The 16,694-nt window shown below is 39.8% G+C and overlaps 1 protein-coding gene across 1 annotated transcript in view; it reads right to left on the bottom strand.

Annotated features, from left to right (window-relative positions):
• Window positions 1-13,532, bottom strand: part of KISS1R (KISS1 receptor) — a 546,115-nt gene extending 532,583 nt beyond the window's left edge. The window contains exon 1 of the mRNA XM_040417535.1: window positions 13,295-13,532. Within this exon, the coding sequence (XP_040273469.1) occupies window positions 13,295-13,532 (238 nt within the window). The remainder of the gene's footprint in view (window positions 1-13,294) is intronic.
• Between the last annotated feature and the right edge of the window lie 3,162 nt (window positions 13,533-16,694).

Raw genomic sequence — 16,694 nt, 5'->3', positions numbered from 1 at the left:
CCAGACAGCCTTAGCAGCAGGGAGCATTTGCTGCTTTGAGGTCAGGCAGTGGCAGTTCATCCGAGACGCCTGTCAGGTGCTAAAGTCCTTCGTAGAGGCCACAAAGTATGTCAGCAGGGACAACTGCGTCATGAACAATGTCATGCCTGTCATATTTATCTTAGAACAGATGCTGATGCTCACGCAGCAGGGGACCATGGCAGAAAACAAGCAACTGACGCATCTTGCTGTCCGCTCTATAGCTGTTGGGAAAACACAAAGGGAATCTGCCATGGAGAAGGAGGATGACAAAGATGAGGGTGAGGAAGATGAGGATGAGAAGCTGCCACTGCAAGAGGAGGAGGAGTCAGAGGTGGAGGAGCAAGAGAACGATGATGAGATGTCACCGTCCAAGACACCCAATTGCCTCAGTGGGTTACAGAGCCAGAAATAAGTGGCTCCATGGTCCCCACTGGCCAGAATGGCCACCTGTGTGCTGGCTAGCTTACGCAGTGACAGGAATATTGTTGACATCAAGCAGACCGATGGTAACTGGATAGTCAACATTTTAGACCCTCGCTAACAAGGCAAAATGGGGGAATGTTTTCCTCTGGCAGCTGATGACAGTCTGCAAGCTGACAGCTCCCGCCTCAACACCCAAGTTCACGCCTAGCTAAACTATGGCCAGTCTCTGTTGCATGCCCAGTTCCCTGACCCCATGGATTTCTGGACAGGCAGACTGAAACAGTGGCCAAAACTGGCACAGCACGCTATCTTCTTTCTTGTCCTGTCTCCAGTGCCGCAGGGAGCATAGTGACACCCAAACAGACATCACTTTTGACAAAATGAACCAAGCCTGAATTCAGGAGAATTTTCGCACTCCTCCGGCTGATTCCGATGTATAGACCTGACCCACCTTGCCTTGCTGGCGGTGCCTCATCTTGGCACTGTTGCTGTCTGTCTGCCTACTATCACATTCTGTATGGCTTCTGATGCTGCTGCGGCCTACATCATGCTCCTAATGCCTCTCAATTGCCATTTTACATGTATTGACTTTTGGGGGGGGGGGGGAGTTATTACAGTTGCAATGTAAACATTTTTGCGGGAGGGTGGTAAATTTCTTTAAGGCGCAGCATAAATGCACATAATCACTATCAACAGTGAGATTTTCTCAGTTCCCTGTACTCACTTTCCACAAGGTTGAAAATTTTTTAATTCTTTGGGGTCGGGAGAATAACATGGTTGAGATTTGTCAATTTTTTTTGCCACATCTATTAAACTTTTTGGATTGCTGCATCAATGCCGCCATTTTGTCACAGTCCAGGCAAAGTTGGAGTCTACAATTCATCATGCCATACTAATTGCATTTACACTAAAAGATAACACTGCGCAACAAAAAATAATAATTTTCGTCTGCTACTGGGCAAAAAACATTTGTCCTATACTAAATCGAGTGTGCGGATTACAAATCCAAAGTTGGAATTGTTGTAACACGTCACAAAATTTTGCTATGCATAAGTATGCCTAAATGAATTAAGCACTTGGAAAGCATTGAATAATTTTAAACAGAATGAGTTTTACTCCAACAATTACCTGATCTGCATCAAAGTTTGCGTAGTAAACAGTGTATGAAAATGTAATGGAATAACAAAATTTCAAAAAGTCTCGTTTTTCAGTTTAAAAGTCTTACTTGAGCAAGGCCCAGTACTGTTAAAAGTGCTTCAGGCATCTGCTTTTGCATTTGTGAACGGTCATATTTTCCCGTTGCAAAAAAACAGCAGTAGTCCCCCATCATGTTGGGATTCCAGTGGCCTTGATAGCTGTTCTCCATTGTAGAAATATCTTTATGGAACCGCTCTCCATGTTCGTCACTTACGTGTCCCAAATTGGGTGGGAAAAAGTCAAGATGGGAATGTAAGAAATGCACTTTCAATTACATTCCGCAGCCAAGTTGTTCATATGCTGTAAGCATGTTGTCTACAAATTCATCATAGTTTGCAGCTCGTCTGTTCCCAAGGAAGTTCTGCACTACTAGCACAAATGCATCCCAAGCTGCAAGATGCACTCGTTTTGTCAGATTCTTGCGCTGATAATAAGTAGGGCATTTGCCACATATGTAGCAGAAATTGTCTGGATCGTTAATACATTTGCGTTTATCTATCTTAACCCTTTCATGACCAAGGGTCATTGATGCCCCAGTGTCCAGGTCAAAATTAACAAATCTGACATGTGTCACTTTATGTGGTAATAGCTTTGGAACACTTTTACTTATCCACGCCATTCTGAGACTGTTTTCTCGTGACACATTGTACTTCATGATAGTCATATATTTGAGTCAATATATTTCACCTTTATTTATGAAAAAATCCCAAATTTACCAAAAACTTAGAAAAATTCACAATTTTCCAAATTTCAATTTCTCTGCTTCTAAAACAGAAAGTGATACCTCATAAAATATTTATTACTTAACATTCCCCATATGTCTACTTTATGTTGGCATCATTTTGGAAATGTCATTTTATTTTTTTAGGACGTTAGAAGGCTTAGAAGTTTAGAAGCAATTCTTACAATTTTTAAGAAAATTTTCAAAACCCACTTTTTAAGGACCAGTTCAGGTCTGAAGTCACTTTGTGGGGCTTACATAGTGGAAACCCCCATAAATGACCACATTATAGAAACTACACCCCTCAAGTTACTCAAAACTGATTTTACAAACTTTGTTAACCCTTTAGGCGTTCCACAAGAATTAAAGGAAAATGGAGATGAAATGTAAAAATTTCACTTTTTTGGCAGATTTTCCATTTTATATATTTTTTTTCTTTAACACATTGAGGGTTAACAGCCAAACAAAACTCAATATTTATTACCCTGATTCCGCGGTTTACAGAAACACCCCACATGTGGTCATAAACTGCTGTACGGGCACACGGCAGGGCGCAGAAGGAAAGGAATGCCATACGGTTTTTGGAAGGTAGATTGTGCTGGATTGGTTTTCTGAACGCCATATGTTTTTTATTTTTCTGCCGAAAAAGCCCCGTCTTGTGCAGGGGCTCGTTTTTTGCAGAAAGTGTTGAGGTTTTTATTGGTACCATTTTTATGTACATAGGATTTTTTGATCATTCATTATTACACTTTATGGGGCAAGGTGACCCAAAAATTGGCTGTTTTGGAACAGTTTTCATTTATTTATTTTTACAGCGTTCATCTGAGGAGTTAGGTCATGTGATAGTTTTATAGAGAAGATAGTTACGGACGTGGCAATACCTAATATGTATACCTTTTCTTATTTATTTAAGTTTTACACAATAATAGCATTTCTGAAACCAAAAAAATGATGTTTTAGCGTCTCTATAGTCTGAGAGCCATAGCTTTTTTATTTTTTGGGCGATTGTCTTAAATAGGGTATCATTTTTTGCGAGACGAGGTGACGGTTTGATTGGTACTATTTTGGGGGTCATAAGCCTTTTTGATCGCTTGCTGTTCTTTTTTTTATTTTATTTTTATGGTGTTTATCGGACGGGGTCCATCATGTGATATATTTATTTTTTCATTTTTTTATAGGAAAAGGCAATGTCTTTTTTTTATTTACATTTTTATTTATTTATTTATTTATTTTTACTTTTATTATTTTCACTTTTTTTTTTATCAAGTCCCTCTTGGATCATGAAGATCCAGTGGGGCTGATAGTTGTACTATACTTTGCAATGCTCTTGCATTGCAAAGTATAATACTTCCAGATTGCCTGTAGGTGGCAGCACTGGACGCCTTTGCCATGGCAACCATCGGGTGCTGCAATCACAGCGCTGCAGCCCCGATGGTGGAGAGAGGGAGCTCCCTCCCTCTGTTAACCCCATGGAGGCCGCAACCGCAGCATCTATGGAGTTACAGGAGACTGTCAGAATAGAACCTACACTCGCTGCTGATGGCGGCGGCTCAGGAATGGAGCCGCCGCCATCACACACAGAATGGGGAATCGGGGGCAGCGCTGGAAGGGGGGGGGTCGGGGGGTACAGACTACAATGGGGCAGGAGGGGCGGCTAGAAAATTAATGCATGGGGCGGGGAGGGGGCGGATCGCATGCCATCAGGGCAGGAAGGAGATGAGCGCAGGAGAGGGGCACAGATCGGCGGGGCATAGATCGGGGGGGCACAGAGGGGCACCAAGGGCTTGGAGTGGCACAGATCGGGGGGCATGAGGAACACTATCGGCTTTCAGGCTCTGATCTGCAGAGCGCAGATCAGAGCCTGAAACCGGCATTTTAACACTGCTGTGATCCGATTGGTTAGTCTGCACAGACTAACCAATCGGATCGATTGCCGGCAAGGGGCCACTCTGATTGGTCCCTTGCCAGCATTACTGCACTGTATGCTGTCCGTGACAGCACCAGGGCAGGGGCAGAAGCTTTAATCCAAGCGCTTTGCAGCGCTTGGATTAAAGAACTGTCTTGACGTTTATAGACGTGATAGCTGCACGGGGCATGTGCAGCTATCACGTATATATACAGATTGCGGTCGGGAAGAGGTTAAGTTTAAAAACTGATAGCACTATAACAGATCAGTTTATCAAAATCTGTCCAGCTTGCCTTATATACTTACTGCTGACATCAGCCATTTTCATTATAACTGAATAGGCTTTGCCTGTACTTAAATTCTAGACGTGTCAGGCAAATTCCGAGATCATATTTGGAATCAGCGCACTCATTTTAGTATAAATCACATGTTTTTCTCTCAGTAGCAAAATCATTGTGGCGCGGTGTAATTAACTGCGTGGGTGGTGTTTGGGAAAAAGAAATTGCGTTAAAGATATTTAAAGACCTTTTGTTCCACCTTCTTTGCACTACTCAATAACTGATTATTTTCACTGAATGTTATGATTTTTTAAACGATTTTAAATGATACTTCTTTTCCATCTTTTTAATTTGTGGCTTTGTCATATATCTTATATCTTTTTCTTTTCATTATAATAAACATTACAGTGTAAAAAGTAAAAAAGTAATATTTTAAAAACCTGAAAAATATGAAAAAATTAAATCACACCCTTTTGCAATTTTACATTTTAAAATAAATTATAAAAAATAAATAGAATCAGTATCACCATGTCCAAAAATGCCCAAACTAATAAACTATAAAAATATTTTTCCTGCGTGTTGAACACTGTAATGGAAAGTAAACTAAAAATCCATGATTCACCATTTTTTGTCTACTTCAAAAAATGGAATAAAAAGTGATCAAAAAGTCTTACTAAACCCAAAATGCTACCAAAAAAAAATGAAAAAGGCGTGAAACCACATGCTTTGTTATATTATTGAGCAACAGGTTTCTGGCCCCTCCTACTTGGTCATGCCTACAACATGGGGCTACTTCTACCTTTTTTTCCAGTGCCACTTTGAGTTCCCAATCCACCCCTGCTGATAAATCACATTTTTTTGGGGCAGAAGTGACATTTCTCCATAGCAAATAATTTACTTGCAATTGCAGTTGAGTAATAGAAAAAAAAACAGACCCAACAATTAGGACATACATGCCACTCAATTGAATTATTAATTGAAAGGGCATGCTCAAAATAATGTCTGATATGAGTTAAATTGGTGAAATCATTCATTCATTTTTTGGGGTGTCAATTTTGGCCCTTATTTAAGGTAGGAGGGTTGCACATGTTGGCTATAGTGCATTTTCTTCTGAAATATTGGGGAAAATAGGTTGTTCAAAACATTGTTCTGATGAACAACACACTTTGATTAAAAAGTTGATTGGAGAGGGAAAAACATATAGAGAAGTGCAGCAAATTATACCCTACTCAGCTAAAATGATCTCAAATGCCTTGAAGTGGCAACCAAAACCTGAAAGACGCAGAAGGAAACAGGAAACTACTGTTCAAATGGATCAAAGAATAGCCAAAATGGCAAAGGCTCAGCCAATGATCACCTCCATAAAGATGAAAGACCTGAAGTTACCAGTGAGTATTGCAGATGATTAAGTGAAGTGAAGTTACTAGCAAGAGGTCCCCGCAAAGTCATGTTGTTGGAAAAAAAAAGTCCTGAATAGGTTAAAAGGTCCCAAGGAACACACTGACTGGCTCAAAAATAAATAGTGCAACATTTTGTGCAATTATGAAAGCAAAATTGTTCTTTTTTGGTCTAGTGGCCAGAGACAGTATGTCACACAACATCTGAGTGCTGAATTCAAGCCATAGTACACTGTGAATGCACTAAAGCATGGTGGTTTAAAAATCATGATATGGGGATGTTTCTCATACCATGGTGTTGGGTTTATTTATTGCATACAAGGGAACATGGATCGGTTTTATATCAGTATACATGAGAAGAGCATGTTGCCCTATGCTGAAGAAGAAATACCTTTGAAATGGATGTTTCATCATGACAATGACCCAAAACACACCAGTCAGCGAACAATATATTGGTTAAAGACAAACAGGATTGAGGTAATGGAGTGGGCAGCCCAATCCCCTGACCTCAATCCCATAGAGAACTTGTGAGGTAACACAAAAAATGTGGTTTATGAGACAAAACCCATAAATGCAGAAGAACTGTGGAATGTAGTCCAAACATTCTGGACTGGAATACCTGTTCAGAGCTGTCAAAAGTTGGTCGACTCCGTGCAACACAGATGTCAAGCAACAATGGATATGGCACTAAATATTAGATCAGTAATTCAAAGTAAAGTGGAATCTCAAACATTTTTTTAAGTTATTATATTATTTGAATTTTTAAAGAAAAATGCTGGTATTGCTATTTTTATTTGACATCTAATATTCATTTTTCTTTACTTTTTGTAAAGGATAAACACAAACCAGAGAAATTGTGTTATGTTGACTTGAAATTGAATGTGTACTATTTCCAGTACATTTGCTTTTATGAACTCGCTGCTATTTTTAACGCTACTGTGGTAAATTGAAGAAAGGGGAGGAGGATCTAGTCCTAGCAGCTGTCATGCCCCGCTCTGAGGAGGTCGGCCAGGATAGCAGCACGAGTTTAGTGTTTGTTTTGGAGCCGTGCTGGATCCGCCTCTCATCAGGTGCACTGGGTGGGGTCATTCGTTTAAATAGCACACCATCCCAGTGCTCTGAGCGGATTATAGGAATCACTGTGGTCTTGGAAGCTAGGAAGGAAGGTTGTCTGTTCCAGCTCAGAAAGATAAGTGTGGTTTTAGTTTGGTTGTTTTGTGTCATCTCTCCCATCCAGGTTCTGTGCGAGCAGGCTGCTCCTATTTCCCCTCTTCAGCATCTCAGGGAATTTAGGAAGTTTCAGCCCAGGCACGGGACACATCATACCTACCACCAAGGTCTGCATGTGGGCTGAGCAGTGCAGGGAAAGAGGTCAGGGATTAGCTAGGAGGTGACCCTTCCCCTGTCTCTCACCTAGAGCCAGGTTGGTGGTTTATTTGTGAGTCTGAGTGCACGTCCGCCGTGACAGCAGCTTAATGTAAATGGCAGATAATGCATATTGTGAAAAGGGAGGAAGTGCAGCAGAGGTTAAAGTGTCTGGTTGGCTCATGGTTCATAGGTTAAACTAGGAAGAGTCCATTCATTCAGCAAGCACAGAGAGATAATAAGCATTTAGAAAATCAGCAGAATGAAATGGGAAGGGCACATTTCTGTCAGTACATCCAGTAACTATCTAAAGCTGTTATAAATTATAATGATACTGCGCTCTGGGACTATAATAGTTTTTTATATATATATTACTGCAGAAATAATTTGTATTGGTTGCACATAGCACATGGATAAATACCAATCTGTAGGCGTCTATTTAACTCAAACAGTGCACCTGTGGTAGATCCTTGCTTGTACTTTAGTGCTCAAAAGCAATGGTTTGTCTTCCTGCGGTCAGGGATTGTAGATTTTGCTGATGCCGATCGTCAAATCACCGATGCTGGTGTTCGCAATGTAAAGTAGTCAGAGTTCCATATGGTTTGGCGTGCTGCTTCGTGCCCCGGCCGGTGGCGCGATGCTGAAGCAGGTAGAGATTGGACAAAGTTTTTGCGCTCACTAGGAGCAGCGAGTGACGTCATTACCGTGGTCGTCAGTGACCACAGGTGCCAGGATTGTCTTTCCAACGCGTTTCGAACATACGCTGTTCTTCCTCAGGGAGTGTTACATGGCTACTCGCTCTCTCTATTTATGCGCTCATGTCCAACTCCCTGAATATTAACCCCTTCTATGCCAATGTCATACGGATCTATTGCTGACCTTCATTCAAAAGCAAACAGCTCTATTTCAGCATTTAAGCCATTGGGCATCAAAGTGTCCATATTAAATATCCATTTCGCCTCTATCTTGGACATTTCTTTGATGTAGTCACCCCCCCCCCCCCCCTTCTGTTTTTGTGTATTAATTCCACCCCACACATTTTTCAGAGCTCCTATGGAAAATGAAAGGTGAAATCTGATTGGTTGTCCAATCCCTCGATATATAACTTTAGATATGCAATGATGTACTGACAGAAATATGTCCTTTAATTCCCTCTGCTGGTTTTTCTAAATGCTCATTAATATGCTCAAAATAAAGCAGATCATTTTTTATTTTATTTTTTTCATTTTTCTGTCTCTTCTTAGGGCTCTTTCACACGAGCGGATGCCATGCGGGTAATCCGCTGCGTGAAAGAGAGCCAAGCCCCGTTCCGGACAGCAGAGCCACGGAGCAGTAACATGATTGATAATGCTCCGTGCCTCTCTGTGATCTTTTCACTACAAAATCACAGTGAGATAAAGATGTCACCATGATTTTGTAGTAAAAAGATCACAGAGAGGCAAAGAGCATTATCAATCATGTTAATGCTCCGTGTCTCTGCTGTCCAGAATGGTGCTTGGCTCTCTTTCACGCAGCGGATTACCCGCACAGCATCCGCTCGTGTGAAAGAGCCCTTAAGGATCAGAATATTGTACTTTGTTTGGAAGGAACAAATAGTGCTATTCTTCTCATTAAAAGGATAGAATCTATGATGACGGCTCGTAATATGACTTCTGACGCAGATGTGAACATAACGTTACTTATCTATAGTGAAATAAATATGCTATATTACCCAGCTAATTTCTACCAAGCAAACTAATTCAGTGGAATGCCAGAATAATATTAAAGGGCTATGCCCACCAACTTAAATGGTCACTGAGTTTTCATAAAGCATTTGATATGTCATAGAGACAAATCAAAGACTTTGATTGGTGGGGGTGTGAGTGCTGAGATCCCCACCAATTGCTAGAATGAGGAGGAAGAAGTACTTGCATAATGCACTCTCTCACTTTGCTGCAGGAGAGAAAGCGAGATGGACTTAAAAGAAGGACTATGGTGGATCCACCAAAGTTATGTAGAGGTGCCGGCGTCGATCCACCGCCGCTTCTAAATGTAAGACAGCTTCCTAGCTGACTTAGATTTTAGACCATTTTCTATGCTTTAAATTATAGCCAACATTAGCCATGATATTTAAAGTCTGGTACAAGGGAAAGAATATATCGGATGCCACCAGATCAAGTTCACCCCTACTGTATCTGACATAAGCCCAAGCATTCTGAAGTTTTTAAGCTTGAAGAGTTTAATGAATGGGAAGAGAAAGGCCTTGAACAGGTTGGTTTGGTGAGCTTTGAACAGCTCCAATGAGAATCTGGTATTCCTCACCATTTTTTAGTTTTTGCAACTTAGAGATGCTCATACCAGTCAATCCAGGATTGAATGAATTCCAAGGGTTGACAAATAAAACTTGCTATACTCTTAGGACTCCCATCTGATGGGAGAACAGATGGAAAATACATGTGAACAACCACTAAACATAGACAGGCATGTGTGTTTGACTAGATGGGAAGGGGGCTGCACATAATGGTACAAATGGTAGCAAATGGTCCTCAGGGAGCAGGTTGTGCACCCTTGCTCTAGACACTAATTTTATTATTGGTTTAGTGGCCATTCCAGGTAATACAAGGGGTTTAATGTTCACAATATATCACCAATTGCCTCCCTTATATCTAAACAAATTTTCAATGGAAGAACAAAGAAAATGGGAGAAAGACGCTGGGAATCCCTCTGATGAACCAAAGAGTAATGTATTGGAAGTAACCCCTATATTGTCTTGATATGAAGCGCAGCACCTTTTGCAGCTCTTTCTTGTATATAGAGCTTCTAAAATTCCAAATCCACTGCCTAAAATAGGAATGAGGTCAGATGCTGTCTGTATTGTGGGATGAAGGAGGTGCAGTAGATGCATATGATGCGGGAATGTACCTCCTTAGGTTGCTATTGAATGTTTATCTTGGACATATCTTGGGTAGCTAATATATATCTTCAGGCAGATCAGATGGTTTGCCTTCTAGGTTTAGTGAATGAGGGTGCATGTGAGAATCCTGTCAATTACAGCATCTTAAAAATTATGTTTTATGTCAGCAAAATTGGCACACTTTCCATAGGATATACACAAGTCCACCAATTATTCAGGAATTCATAACTAAATGAAATAATCCACTTGGTGAAGGGAGTGTGTAGAAAGAGGAATGTACATTATAAATCCCAAGCCATATGGGGCCCATGCCTTAAAGAGGTTGTCTCATCTGAGACAATGGGGGCATATCGCTAGGATATGCCCCATTGTCTGATAGGTGTGGGTCCCACCTCTGGGACCCACACCTGTATCGAGAATGGAGTGGGCCAAAGTGGTAGCTGGAGGATTCCAGCCCGACCACCACTAAGCGCTCTCCCCATATTAGTGAATGGGAGCGCACTGTGCTTGACACTGGCCATCGCCCCCATTCACTTCCATGGGCCCAACAGTAATAGCCGAGCCAGCATTTGGCTATTTTCGGCGGCCCCATAGAAATTAATGGAGGGCGGCTGCGCAAGCGCAGTGCGCCCTCCACCACTTTTGGGGCTCCGTTTAGGAGATAGGTGTGGATCCCACCGGTGGGACTCTTACCTATCAGACAATGGTATATAATATATAAATATATATATATATATATATATATATATATATATATATATATATATGACTAGTTCTGGGTTGAGATGGATATTTACTATGTAATGTCCTATTTTGTCGATCACAGAAAATTGTGATGGTTTAATTAAAAAAAATCTGACAGAAAAAAAAAGGGAAGGGGGGTGCTATTCTCATCACAGACATCCAGGCCAGGAATATATGATGAGATGGTCACACATTGGTGCTGATCTCTCCATTCATTTGTAAAGGAGTTGCAGAAACAGTCAAGCTCACTTCTAGAGATTCCAGAGGTGAGACCCATGCCTATCAGACATATATGTCGCATTCTGTAAATATTCCATACATTTCCATGATGGGAATATTGTCAAAAGAGAATTTGTCACCAATTTTATACTGCTAGGTTCTAACAGCTCCAGCACAAGAGTCCTGATATTCTTGAACTTCTAGCTTTCTCCAGGCGCCTCTGAATCAGCAGTAGGTGACTGGTTAGAGCCAGGAGTTCATGAATATTCAGGACTCATCTTTATGCACTAGAACTGTTCAATAAAAGATTTTAGCAAAATGAGTCAATTAAAGAAAATGACCCAGTATTTTGCTAAGGAGAACTGTCACTAGTTTATGTTACCCTTAGTTAGGACACATAAAATTGGTGACAGAGCCCCTTTAAGAAAACCTCCAGTCAACGATTAAAAGCAGTGCACTATATAAAGTACACTGTAAATGCTTTGCATTCAACGTTAACATTTGGTTTACATTGTAGCAACTTGTATCTATTTTCTCCATGACACATTTCCAGCACACCAAGATACATATCATCTTTATGTTTTGTGTTTTTTTTGTTTGACACCTGCACATGTTTCACGGTTGTGTAATACCTGAGCTCCCTCTATTAGGATATAATTATTATTTCATTACTACAATTTTCAAACCCTAACATCAGTGCAAGCCTAATGGGATTCCATCAGTGTAAGGCTGGTTTCACACGGGCGTTGCGGGAAAATGTGCGGGTGCGTTGCGGGAACATGCACGATTTTTCCGCGCGAGTGCAAAACATTGTAATGCATTTTGCATTCGCGTGAGAAAAATCGCGCATGTTTGGTACCCAAACCCGAACTTCTTCACAGAAGTTCGGGCTTGGGATCGGTGTTCTGTAGATTGTATTATTTTCCCTTATAACATGGTTATAAGGGAAAATAATAGCATTCTGAATACAGAATGCATAGTAAAATAGCGCTGGAGGGGTTAAAAAAATAAACAAATTATTTAACTCACCTTAATCCAGATGAAGACAGAAGAGATGCCGGCTGCGCGAGCAAGTGGATTAAGGTGAGTTAAATAATTTATTATTTTTTTAACCCCTCCAGCACTATTGTGCTATGCATTCTGTATTCAGAATGCTATTATTTTCCCTTATAACCATGTTATAAGGGAAAATAATAATGATCGGGTCTCCATCCCGATCGTCTCCTAGCAACCGTGCGTGAAAATTGCACCGCATCCGCACTTGCTTTCACGCAGCCCCATTCACTTCTATGGGGCCTGCGTTGCGTGAAAAACGCAGAATATAGAACATGCTGCGATTTTCACGCAACGCACAAGTGATGCGTGAAAATCACCGCTTGTGTGCACAGCCCCATACAAATGAATGGGTCATGATTCAGTGCGGGTGCAATGCGTTCAACTCACGCATCGCATCCGCGCGGAATACTCGCCCGTGTGAAAGGGGCCTAAGGGTCCATTCACACTTCCGCAACTGTTTTGCGAACCGCAAATTGTGGATCCGCAAAACATGGATACCGGTCATGTGCGTTCCGCATTATGCGGACCGCACATGGCCGGCACTACAATAGAAATGCCTTTTCTTGTCCGTGAAAATGAATGGGTCCGCTCCCGTTCTGCAAAATTGTGGAATGGATGCAGACCCATTTTGCAGGTTTTCTCTATCCCCAAGTGTTTGCCACCATGGTTAAAAAAATAATTGAATATCTCACTATGTAATATCTTATATCAGCTTTCAAATTTCTTGGAATACCATGAGCAATTTTAAAAAGTTTGGTATTATAGATATGCAGCAGTCACCACTTTAGAAATGAATTGCTATTGTACATATATTTCTGTTTATTCATAAATTAGTTTTTCAGGGCCATTATAACTAGTTGTTTTTAGAATGACATACAGCTACATTCATTCAATTGATTTGATATTCTAGGTTCATTTGCAATAGATAATTGAATGACCTATTGAGCCAACATACTGTATTCAGTTGTATGCACAGCAGATCGCTGAATACCTCAATGGACATATGTTATTTAATCTATTCTTTTCATCATACATAAAGTTAATATACTTAAGTATACAGAAATCATTACTCACCTATATAAAAGTTAGTCACTGTCCTCATTTGCTTGTGTTTGTAAATAACATAAATAACCAAAGAATTTCCAATAAGTCCCACTACCATGAGCATTGCAAAGAAGAGGGGTACAAGCCAGGCATCCACCAGCTGGGGAGGTTTGAGGGGCTCATTCGGTTCATCTGAGATGTTGGCACATGGGTACAGAAGAAGCCCCATACAAGAGTCATTGAAGAACAAAGCAGAATAGTTATCCATCAAAGCTCTAACAGAGAAGTCCAGCTTCCTTTCAGGTGGTACTATGCCAAGCACTGGTGTGATGAGAAGGACATTAATCCAGCGGGAGGTCCAGGAAACCTGGTGGACACTTGATGTCTGCAGTCACTGTAGATCCTGCAGTCCCCTGGTTCTTTGCATCTCTCTGGTTGACTTGAAGAAGCAGGCTAATCACTGCACATTGATGTAGATTACACTCCTGCGAAAATGCACACTAATGTGGGAGTTATAATTAGGCCTGGAGCAGCAGATAAGTCCCTCTTGTCCACAAGTAAATGTGATGAGCATGAGTGGCAGGAAAGGCAAGAGCTGCACCTTCATCCCTAGGAGCTGTCCTTTTAGCACCACAATAATGAGCTCAGACCTGTGCACTGGGAAATACAACTCCCACTTTCTCCTACAAACAGCACTTCGGCAGCTACTCTAATCAACTCTGCTACTAAACACAAAAGGATCGCCTGCTCCTGTTGTGGGCGAGCACATTGTACAGGTATTACAGTAGTGCATTCTTACAGGCTGTTGTATTGGAAGAGCATTCAATTACTAATAGATCTCTGGGCTATTTCATTATCAGTACTATGAGCATAATGGGGACAATCTCCTGAGGTGGGCAATGACTGAAAGAATCTACATGATGGGAACAATGGTTTAAAGTAATATCCTACAAGTGTTATTTCCTGCATATGTAATATTTACAAACAATGTAATAATGATAGATTTTAAATGGGAAAATGAATCTACGTAATTATATATCTATAAGTTGAATCATTTTTTTTATCATTTGTTTTCACGTAGAATTTACATTATAACTATTAGTCTTGGTAACATCTATTTGAGAACTGTATTTAAAGCAATTATTAACCTCTTATTACTGGAATCGATTTATCATGGTGTGGGATTTTAGTGATAGATCAGGGAAGCTCTATTGGACTTCAGCAGACTCAGTCTTTTTTGAAAGCCCATTCTATAAATTACAGTAAATACTGGATAATTGGATCTTTCTTGTATATAAAGTAACTTAAGAAGCAATGCTATGCGGTGATAACTCAAGGTACAATGGCCTTAAAATACAATCTTTTCAACATACAATGGTATTCTCTGGGCCATCATAAATTGAAACTAGACTTAACATGCAATGTCTCAGATTAGATCCAACCAATGAATGTGGTCATTTCACTGGTAAAACACCTTTATTGGCTGTCTAGTTGCTTCTCTGGTACTAAATGTCCTGTACTGTCCCCTGTTTGTGCCAGAATGAGCTGGACCTTTAGATACCAGTTGAGCAGTGACTCCATTTTTTTTCTTCTGGTAATCTATATACTATGCAAGATCCTGAAGAAGCTCCTATCATCACCATAGAACGTGATACTTCCATCATCTATTCCTGTCTGTTTTACTTACGGTCTTGGTTATTTTGCTTATTTTCTTTAAAATTAACTTTTTCTTACTTTGGAATGACATTTTTGGGCTTTGGAACAAATTACCAGTTTTCCATAGAGTTATAGACTCTGTTTACAATGTTTTTGACATACAATGGAATCAATTAATATTGTAACTTGAGGGACCACTGTATTTTGGAAAATGCTACATATGCAGGTTAAACCTTATTTATTGCTTCCTTCCAGACAATGGCTTGAAAAATCTGCAGGTGTCATACAGCCTCTAATGGCCAGTGCGAAAACTGCAGGATTTTATGGGTTTTGTTTACATATAGATAGTGACATGGAAAATAAAAATAACTTCGCCAAAAATTATTTTAAAATATGTTAAACATAAAAATGTGATTTAAACAATAGGTAATTTTCTGATTACACATTTCCTTTAAAACCCATTATTCTGCCATTGCATGTATAGCACTAGGATTTAAGGAGTTAATGCCAAGACTAAATAAACAAGCCGCCTAGGCGGTAAATAACCATGTGAGGGGAGTATAAACTGGAACTACATTTAAGACACCTTCCCACTAGTATAAAATATAACTTTTATTAATTTGCTTTAACATATAAGCTTAACTCAAGCCCAGATCAAGTGGGTCTTATAGTACATATAAATGGTACACTTGTTATCTCAAATAACAGAACAAATCATGTAATTGACATTACTCATGGTTTGTTGAGATCTTGGCACTTTGATACGGATATATGGCCCCTGGGTATTTAGGATGATGGATAATAGATAATGGTCTGAGGGATATAATATCAAAGATATATAAAGAGGGCCTGAAACCTACTGATCCGAAGAATGAAAGTAACAGGTCAGTTTTACCACATAAAAACAAGAACCATAAAACTATAGTGGAATTGTTTTATTTTTTTCCAATTCCATCGCATTTGGATTTTTTAAAGCTTCCCACTACATTATATGCAGTATTCAATGGCGCCAAAAAAAGGTGCTACTTGTCCCACAAAAAACAAGCCCTCATATAGCTATGTAAATGGAAGAATATAAAAAAGTTATGTCTCCAAGAAGGGAGTAAAAAACAAAAATGGAAAATCCCAGCGTCGGAAAGAGTGAAAAACTTTGCTTATGACTTTCAATTTTTATTTGCAGTTAAGATTACAACCGACAGAGACTGACAGACAGAGACCAACGGACACATACATATATCAAAACCAGACTAGTATTAGTATAGATGTAGCAGGGTTAGCACTCCAGCTCTTAACTCATAATAACTTATCGCGTTATCTTGAGACAAAAGCCATTGAAAAGCAATTGAAGGTGACTTAGAAGTATGTAATCATGAGTTATGAATATTTATGGAGTGAAGTCCGCAAATTAATTGAGTTCTACTTGATCCTCCCAAAATATGAAGTGGAGATTATCGGTATATTAATTATTCACATTACTTAACTCCTTAAGGATCGGGCTCATTTTCACCTTAAGGACCAGGCCATTTTTTGCAAATCTGACCAGTGTCACTTTATGTGGTGATAACTTTAAAACGCTTTGACTTATCCAGGCCATTCTGAGATTGTTTTTTTTGTCACATATTGTACTTCATGACACTGGTAAAATAAAGTTAAAAAAAAATCATTTTTATTTATAAAAAAATATCAAATTTGCAAAAAAAATTGAAAAATTTGCAAATTTCCAAGTTTCAATTTCTCTACTTCTATAATACATAGTAATACCTCAAAAAATAGC

This window comes from Bufo bufo, chromosome 2 (genome assembly GCF_905171765.1).
Source record: "Bufo bufo chromosome 2, aBufBuf1.1, whole genome shotgun sequence".
Lineage (NCBI taxonomy): Eukaryota > Metazoa > Chordata > Amphibia > Anura > Bufonidae > Bufo > Bufo bufo.
Note: the sequence above shows the minus strand (reverse complement) of the source record. Positions and strands in the feature narration are given on the sequence as shown.